At 49.8% G+C, this 9,982-nt stretch overlaps 1 protein-coding gene across 1 annotated transcript; it reads left to right on the forward strand.

The window, feature by feature from the left end:
- Positions 1 to 629: 629 nt before the first annotated feature.
- LOC144752616 (olfactory receptor 6F1-like) lies at positions 630 to 1,571 on the forward strand. The gene has a single exon (XM_078640496.1). The coding sequence runs from the start codon at positions 630 to 632 to the stop codon at positions 1,569 to 1,571; it is 942 nt and encodes a 313-aa protein (XP_078496622.1).
- Positions 1,572 to 9,982: the final 8,411 nt, after the last annotated feature.

The following is a 9,982-nucleotide window of genomic DNA, read 5'->3' on the forward strand; positions in this document are numbered from 1 at the left end:
TGGGTTTTCCTCTACCCTGGAGGTGTGAAAATGTAAAAAAGGAATGTAAATGATTAATTGTGCTCCTTTAAGCCTGATTGGCTCATCTGTAACCATTGTACGTTCCAGAACATGGCTATATTTGTGCATTCTTACTAAACTATTACCCTAAATATGTAGAATGCAACAGACAATTGCATTTATTTCTACAGTTACCTGTGCCTTGTGAGGCAGGTGTGTGCGGAATTTACTTAATTTGCTTTTTGCATTGTTACGAAAGAGTTCTGCAAAATTATGTGCAATTATGCCTAATTACATGAAATGCAAATATGTCACCTCACACTATAATTTAGAGCGAAATGCATCAGTTAATCAATTTTTAATGCAAGGACACATTTAAACAAAAGCACAGCGGAAAACATTTGCTCTTATTCTGCTGTTCATTCGCAATGCATTTTAATGGTGAATGATATGTAATTATGTGGGTTGATGCAATGTTGTAATTTCTCGAATTTTGCATAACAAGCATAACGTGAAATTTCCCAAATTATGCAATTTACGCTGGTGTAATTTAAATTTCACCCATGCCTACTATGAACTTATTTTTCAAATAATTATGTGTTTGATGTTTCGCAGACAAAAGGAAAACGATGAACAATGATACAGATGTGATCTATTTCCTTTTATTGGGATTCACCATTCGAACTGAGCTTCGGATCTTTCTCTTCTTCATGTTCATGTCCATCTACATTCTCACTCTGACAGCCAACATCTCCATCATCACACTTGTGAAGTTAGATCAACACCTTCACACACCAATGTACCAACTGCTCTCCTATCTGTCCTTCCTGGAGATCTTTTACACCTCCTCCATTGTACCTACATTGTTGCCCAATTTACTCCAAAATAACATAATTTCTTTACCAGGGTGCTTAGCTCAGGCTTACTTCTATTTTTCTTTGGGTACCACTGAGTTCTTTCTTCTGGGGTTGATGGCTGTTGACCGCTACATTGCCATTTGCAACCCACTGCGTTACACCAGCATCATGAATGGGACAGTTTGTCTTCAGGCTACTGGGGCCTGCTGGTTGGTTGCATTCCTGGCTATTTTTGTTCCAGTAATTTTGTTATCTAAGCTCTACTTTTGTGGCCCATATATAATCAATCATTTTTTCTGTGATGTAGCACCACTGCTACAACTTTCATGCAGTGACACCCGCATAATGGAGAATGCAGTCTTCATCCTGGCCTGCTTCACCATTCTACCTTCTTTCCTCGTGACTATAATTTCCTATGTCTTTATTATTGTTACCATCCTGAGGAGCCCGTCCAAGAAAGGGAGACAGAAAGCTTTCTCCACCTGTTCATCTCACCTCATTGTGGTTGTGATTTTGTATGGTACGGCCATCTTCATCTACGTAAGGCCAGCTTTTGCATACCCTGTGGCGATCAACAAATTCATTGGTGTCTTCAACACCGTACTTACTCCTCTTCTGAATCCGTTAATTTATTGTCTAAGGAACAAAGAAATGAAAGTCGCTATTAGAAAGCAATTTGGAAGGACTATACTGAGAAACAATATGGCACAATAAATACAATCATTTATTTCTAATGCTCCATTGGTTGGTGAAGCCCAGCAACTTACAAAGATCTTTCCCCCCCTTAAAAAATGTTTGGGAACTTGTGTACTTTCAATGCTAATTATGGGCAATACAACTCACACCTCATCATAGCTGTAAATGTATATTACTAGCATTTCAACACTCAGTTGGGCCAAAGAGAAAAGTTTATGGCACGTCTGTTATAGGGCCTGAAGTATACTTAAAATAACTGTTTCTGGGATAAAATCTACAATGAAGAATCACCCCGTCATCATATTTACCTGCCTTTGCTCTGAAAAATGCTGTATATTATTCTTTACATAATATTCTCTACCAGAATAAAACAGTCAAGACTCCAAAATCCAATTTTGAAAGTAGCAGCTAAGAAAGGCATAGTGAATTTGATAATATGAATTTGCACCCCAGATTTGTTTACCATTTTCGAGACCTTCTTTAGGTCGAGCCTTCGAGAACACTTGTATATATATTTTAGTATATACTTTATTATATACTTAAATGTGTATGCACTTTCTGGGCTATGGAGATATCAGCCCTAGGACTTGTCTGCTTCTGCTCAACTGCCTCTATTTTACTGTCTTGATAGAAACAACCAGTAGAGGTCAGTAAAATACCAGAACTGCTTTCTGCTGAGGGACTTTCTTTTTTTAATTTTTCTGGACTGCCTCTATTTAACTTTCTTGATAGAAAACGATCAGCAGAGGTCAGTAAAAATACCAGAATCACTTTAGCATTCTCTAGATTCCAGTCCATAGAAATTGTTTTCCACGAGCACCCGTAGACAATATTTTTTTCAAATCTTGTATTTTCAGTGATATTACCACCTAAGGTCCTGATTTTATATTAAAAACAGAGCTTTGATAGGCAATATTTCTCTCCCTGTATTCCCATACCTGTCTTGTCAGGCAGTATGGTGCTTACTTTCCCTCCATGTTAAAGAACAGTAGATGTTTCAGCACCCAGGCTAATGTGCTGCATAGCTAAATACATATAAAGTCACAAAGGCAAGACGGATTGCATTGCAAATGCTTGTTTTACTGCTGTTAGGACTCTGTGCACTGTGAAGCTGCTATTAGGTTCCACAATGTGTATGGCATGGCCCTACAATTGATTGTACAGGTAAAAAAGATTTCACAGATTAGGTATATTTCATTTACAGGTAAGACACTGCAGTAAATGACAGCAACATTAAGGGGTCGATTAGGATGGCGGCCGGAAACGGGTACTGTCCGCCATGTTCGGGGAAATTTTACTCCCGGCCGCGCCGCGGAGAATCCGCGGTTGCGATTAGGATATTCATGTCACGAAACTCCGACCGCGGCGGACGGATCATAACAAACACCGTCCGCGGTGGACGGAACACATCTAACTCCGTCCGCGGCGGACGGAGCCTAATGAACAGCCACCGCCGCGGACGGCAATGACCGTGGAAAAAAACACATTTACCGCCATACCTGTGAAAACTCCGTGTCCGCAATTAGGATAAATCCGCCTGTACCACGGTACGCACAGCCATCCACGTCCGCGGCGGAAAGAATGCAACGATAAACAGTGCATCACTGCGGAAGGCCAACATGCACAACATCCCTAACGTCAAACAAATGTCAGAAAGTGTACCTCAAGTAATTAGCAAACACACGAAAATTGACAACGCCCCCACCTGATACACCAACACCAAGCACAAGCCACCATGACACCCCCCCAAGTACCCAATAATGCACACTAGTCAACACGCCCACCTACCACCTGACTGCCAATAACCATTGAGACACGACTATAAAATGACACCCACCCACTACCACAATCCTTTGCATCACAGCATTGCTGCTAGCAAGAGGCCCTAATCGATATACAGCTTACTCAAATAGAAGACACACAACCACCACCCTACCACACCCACCACACAAACACCCACCACACCATTCCTACACATCACACACCACACTCCTGCACCCCCCAACTCACTCAACCCACACACTGAGCACCACACACCATGGCACCCAAAAAAAAACCTACATTCACGGAGACCGAGTTGAAGGTAATGGTAGATGAAATCATCCGTGTTGAGCCCCACTTCTTCGGGGCCCAAGTCCAGCAGACCTCCGTGGCGCAAAAGAATCACATGTGGGACAGAATCGTCAGTCGGGTGAATGCGTCAGGGACTGTGCCAAGGACGAAGCACTAAATTCAGAGGCGGTGGCATGACCTGAAGACCAGGGTGAAAGGCATCCGCGCCAAAAACTATGCAAGAGCCAATCATACTGGCGGCAGAACACCCCCGGAGCCCATACCCTACACCGATTGGGAGGAGAAGGTGCTGGTTATACTTCACCCAGAGAGCCTAGACGGACTTGAGGAAGGAGAAGAGGCTGGTAAGTACAAACCAAGCACCACGATCAGTACGACATGGTCAGGCTCACACAACTGAGAAGACACATCTCCTACGCCCCAACCAATGCACGTCGGACACATACTCACCAAAATGTACATGGCTACCAACAGGCCCCCATGTTCACAGAGAGGGTGGTGGTGGTGGGTGGGGTGTGTGAGAGCTCACAACTACAACTCCCAACAGGCCCCCATGTTCACGGGGAGGGTGGTGGTGGTGGGTGGGGTGTGTGAGAGCTCACAACTACAACTCCCAACAGGCCCCCATGTTCACGGGGAGGGTGGTGGTGGTGGGTGGGGTGTGTGAGATCTCACAACTACAACTCCCAACAGGCCCCCATGTTCACGGGGAGGGTGGTGGTGGGTGGTGGAGGGTAGGGTGTGTGGGGTGTGTGCGACAGGACACAGAAATGTTTACAAATCGATATGAACATGTAATGTCCACATTACTGACCAGCTCAATCTTGTCCCTCAGGTGATCGTGAACTGACTGGGGAAACCAGCACCCGGCCGCAAGACTCGCCTCCCACACATACCGGACTCACTGGGGACGATGACACAGGCAGCTCCGGTGCGGAGGATGGTGCGGGCCCAAGCAGACAGCCAGGGCCATCTGGCTCACAGAGACTCCCGGGCCCGACAACCGTCGCATGTGTGACTCCAGCGACACCTGCCTCAGTGATCTGCAGAGTCCCCACAACCACCAACACCACCACCACTACTACCACCACTACCACCAGTACCACCACTCTTGCCTGTGCCACCCTGCCTAACCCAGCGCACGACGCAGGTCCATCGGCCTCACACCCAAGCAGGGTGAGTGGGCCACAAAGAAGAGAGGTGACGGCACATCAGGCAATCAGGCGACCCACACTCCGCCGCACTGAGGAAAGACACCTACCCCATCTTGTGGCAGAGTCCCTTGAAGCCCTAGCCAGGTGCCAGGCTTCATACGACTGTTCCCAGGAATATGCAGATCGTGCACACCAGGACTCGGTGGACAACACGAACATGTTGCGTGAAATTTTGGGGTACCTTGGCCAGATAGTGCACATCATGGGCCAGCAGACAACAATGTGGAGGGAATGGATTGGCCGGAACAACCCCACCCCCCTCCACCAATTGTCGTTGCGCCACCTCCACCGTCACCTCCACCTCCACCGCCACCGCCACCACCACCACCACCACCTGTGCCCCTGGCGACGGATGTGGCCTATGACCCCTGCACCCCCAGCTGACTCAGTTCCACCTCAAAGACGGAGGGGCCGCCCGAGGCTGGAAGTGGGTGAGAGCAGTGTGGGTGCGCCATCCACACGCTCCAAGAGGGGCCGCCAATGACTTTGTCACTGCCTGAGCCAGACATTCACCCTGCAAAGTATCCTGTCCCACATAGACAATCATTGGCACTGGTCTGCTGGACTAGCCTGACACCCCCCAATGTGGTGTCAGCACGGACATTTCATCTGCCATTACCTTCAACTCCAACTCCCTCCCCCCCCCACTTACTTGTAAATATTCACCAGCACAAATGCACAACCTGTAAATAAATGTCACTTACACACTCAATGATGTTTTGCCTCCATGTTTATTCACATGATTGCCTTCAGAAACAGACTTAAACAGGTGCAGGGATCCTAGTGGTACAGAATCATGGCGCTGCGGGAGTGACCTAGGGAAAATCAGAGACAGCAGATACACGTCAGGAAACAGATTCACACACATCACAACACACTGCACAGCAACATTCCACAAACTACACTCATCACAAAAGCATGGGATGAGAGGACACACATCATGGAGACTTGTATGTCCAAAGAAATGAAGACACACATATGCAACCATCACAAACCAGAACACACAGCTGATGCACCCCACATCCACACAACACCAGCAAACATACATAAGGCATTGTCAACCGGCACAAGAGGTAGTTACTCACATTCAAGGGAAGTAGCGATCAATGAGCTGGCGCCTCTGGTCCACACCTTCCTCCTCACCACTATCCTCATCAGTCGACATGGGTGGGATGGGAGGCCGAGGAACTTCTTGGTCTTCAGGGTCCAAGAGCAGTTCAATGTCATTGCGCACGGCCAGGTTGTGGAGCATGCAGCAGGCAATCACGATCCTGCATACTTTGCCTGGTGAGTAAGGCAGGGCCCCTCCGGTCTTATCCAGGCACCAAAACCTAGACTTTAGCAGTCCAAAGGTACGTTCAATCACTCTCCGTGTCCTTCCATGTGCATCATTGAAGCGCATTTCACCCGCTGTTGTAGGATTACGTATGGGACTCAGGAGCCAGGGCCGGTTTGGGTACGCCGAGTCGCCTATGTAGAGGGATGACAGACACAAATATCACAACAAGATATGGTGGGTACCCCATGCCACACAGAGATCACAAAAGTCCCCACTGGACACTCACCAACAAGCCACGCTTGACCGGGTCGCCGATTTGCCATCAGTTGGGGGACAATGCTGCTCCGCATGATGTGGGCGTCATGTGCGGAGCCTGGAAATCTTGCACACACATGGGAGATGATGTTGTTTGCCAGGCACACCACCTGCACGTTCAGCGAATGGAAGTGCTTACGACTCCTAAAAACCTGCTCACGTGCCCGTGGTGGAATGATAGCCATATGTGTGCCATCAATTGAACCCACTACGTGTGGTATCTGGCCCAGTGCATAGAAGTCTGCTTTGACTGCTGGCAACTCTTCCGGCCGTGGGAAATGGATGTAGTCATTCTTGTACAGCATCATAGCTCTTAAAACATCCCGAAGTACCGTGCTGAACATGGACTGTGACATCCCCCCGGCATGGCCAACTGTGTACTGAAAGGTGCCAGTAGCAAAGAAATGTAGTGCCGCCATAACCTTTGCTGTGGGTGTAATAGAACCAGGATACGTCCTTCGTGGCTGCAGATGAGGAGACAATTGGGCAACAAGCTCCATCAACCGACGTCGATCCAGCCGGAATTTCCTAATCACCTCCTCGTCAACCATATCCTCCAGCACAGTGTATGGCCGATGCACATTTGGAGCCCTCCTGTGTGGGAGAGAGATGTAACTTGAGTCAACTTACAAACGACGCATACGTGTGCAACTCCATCACATGTAAGCCAACATTAGCAAGAACAAAAATGTTTTGGAGAATGGTCATATGTGTGACATCTCTGATAGTTAATACAATACGGAGTGGCCCTTTAACAATGTGCAGCCACTTGCAACAGGAAGTGTGTCAACACGTACAACGCAACTTAGTCACATGTGAACATTACTGACAATACGTGTGTCTTGACCCTAATGTTTAGAAGCCACATCAGAGACACACATGCAAGTGCATGCACACAAACGATAATGATACACACACACCATGTCATCATGCACCAATGCCAACACCAATAATGTTGAGCATACGGTAATTACATGCATGGTGACACAACATCCAAGACACATACACTGAATGCATGTGTACCACCACCATTGTAGTCACCTCGCCAGAACCACACACTGACAACAGATTCATAATTTGGCCATACAGCCGTGATGTACTGTGTAGTTGTGAAGATGTAATAACGTCTGTAGGGTCACACCCGACGTCAACACGTCAAAATGCACATCTGTTGCACATTGTGTGCCCACCGATGGGCATAGTATGGACACACATGGAATAGTGAATGACATATGAAGTTTCCCTATCACGCTCACAACCCTCATGACGCAACTGCAGACAACACATCACGGTGCAGCGTCTGACAAGATAAAATCATTGGCGCCGCCATGGCGGTGCACAGCTTCCGCTACTTTCCAATGGCCATACGCGGCCAGCGTCCCTCTTCCCATTGGCTGCATGTGCACGACCGTCACGGGCACACATCGGCAACCGCACGTGCAAGCTTCCTGCACGGAAGCTTCAGTTGCAACAATGTTCTATCACTGGCGCCACAATGGCGGTGCACGTACTCAGCGGGGGAGGTGCAGGCCTATACACCCTTTAGATGTACTCAATGGACATGGCAGTTCATGTCCCCTCTTACAGTCACATTGCATCATCCACCGTACACCGGCCGGAGCGGCCGCGCCTAGGACGGCCGTGCCGGCCATGTCCACAACCGCCGTGCCGGCCATGTCCACAACCGCCGTGCCAGGCCGGGCCCAGGACGGCCGTGCCGGCCATGTCCACAACCGCCGTGCCAGGTCGGGCCTAGGACGGCCATGCCGGCCATGTCCACAACCGCCGTGCCAGCCATGTCCACAACCGCCGTGCCAGCCATGTCAACAACCGCCGTGCCAGGCCGGGCCTAGGACGGCGGTTGTGGACATGGCTGGCACGGCGGTTGTGGACATGGCTGGCACGGCGGTTGTGGACATGGCCGGCACGGCCGTCCTAGGCCCGACCTGGCACGGCGGTTGTGGACATGGCCGGCACGGCCGTCCTAGGCCCGGCCGCTCCGGCCGGTGTACGGTGGATGATGCAATGTGACTGTAAGAGGGGACATGAACTGCCATGTCCATTGAGTACATCTAAAGGGTGTATAGGCCTGCACCTCCCCCGCTGAGTACGTGCACCGCCATGGTGGCGCCAGTGATAGAACATTGTTGCAACAAAAGCATCCGTGCCTGAAGCTTGCACGTGCGGTTGCCGATGTGTGACCGTGACGGTCCGTGCACATGCAGCCAATGGGAAGAGAGACGCTGGCCGCGTATGCCCAATCGAAAGTAGCGGAAGCAGTGCACCGCAACACCAGGGCCAGTCATTGGCCCTTTTACGAACATGCATCCAGGGCTGACCAATTGCTGGCGACGTATGCCACTGACACGTGCTGAGGGCCCTATATATGTGTGTTGTCCAAAAGCACACATCCTACCCTGGGAACCAGTGCTGCCTGTTCACCTCGACCTGCTGCTGCTGCTGAGCAGACCACCGACTGCTGCCTGTGACCATCACCTCAACCTGCTGCTGAGCTGACCACCGACTGCTGCCTGTGACCATCACTTCGACCTGCTGCTGAGCTGACCACCGACTGCTGCCTGTGACCATCACCTCGACCTGCTGCTGAGCTGACCACCGACTGCTGCTCTAGTGCCGTACTCCATGATCTTGCCATGTCGAGAGCCAAAGAGATCCGGTCTCGTCCCTTCACCGCCGCGGAGCTTGATGTCCTCGTGGACAGTGTGCTCCGCAACTATGGACGGCTCTACGGTGCACCCGGACAGGTGGTAAGTGCAGTGTGGGACATGTTGGTGTGCACGAGGGGGCCAATGACTCCTGGCTACTGCAATCTTAGCTGTGTAGTGTGGGCTCGACATATTTTCCGGATTGTGCATGGCGGATGACAGATACGTGTTGCCCCTATCTGTGTGACAGGCCAACTGTCCACTGACTTACACCCTTTTGTCTCCCATCATGGTAGGTCAAGCTGCACCTTCGCAAGGACGTGTGGAGGAGCATTGCACGTGAAGTACGGACATTGGGGGTGTGCAACAGATGACATACACACTGCCACAAACGCTGGGACGACATTTCCAGGCTGAGCAAGAATGTAGCGGAAGTGACACTGGGGATGATTCCAAGGACGCCACGTCTGGCCCGACGCTCCATGACCCCTCTCATGCACCGTATCATTGCTGTGACGCATCCTGACCTGTCCGAAGTGTCGATCAACAGCAAACTAGCGGTGAGCATACTGTCTGTGTAGGATACTTGGGAGTGCAATGCATGTATTGGTGCACAGACACAGTATTGAGTTCCGTGGTGCGTATGTATCTCTGCGATGCCATGTTGGTCCCATTGGGTGGGTGTAATTTGACATCCAGGTCCGGCATGTTGACACGCCACTTGCTTACTAGTTGAGTGTTGAAGCACATGCCGTAGTGGTCCGTGGCCCCATGGCAAGACATGGGTGCAGATGTACGTGCTCCTGCCCTCTCCGCATGCTGTACATGTGTCACGGCCACCAACGCTTATGTAATATGAGGATGACTGGTAGAGGTGGGCCG

Source organism: Lissotriton helveticus, chromosome 5_1 (genome assembly GCF_964261635.1).
Source record: "Lissotriton helveticus chromosome 5_1, aLisHel1.1, whole genome shotgun sequence".
NCBI classification, from domain to species: domain Eukaryota; kingdom Metazoa; phylum Chordata; class Amphibia; order Caudata; family Salamandridae; genus Lissotriton; species Lissotriton helveticus.

What these genes read in the sequence shown, in the direction of transcription:
- LOC144752616 (XM_078640496.1), top strand. Translation starts at nt 630, where the DNA reads ATGAACAATGATACAGATGTGATCTATTTCCTTTTATTGGGATTCACC.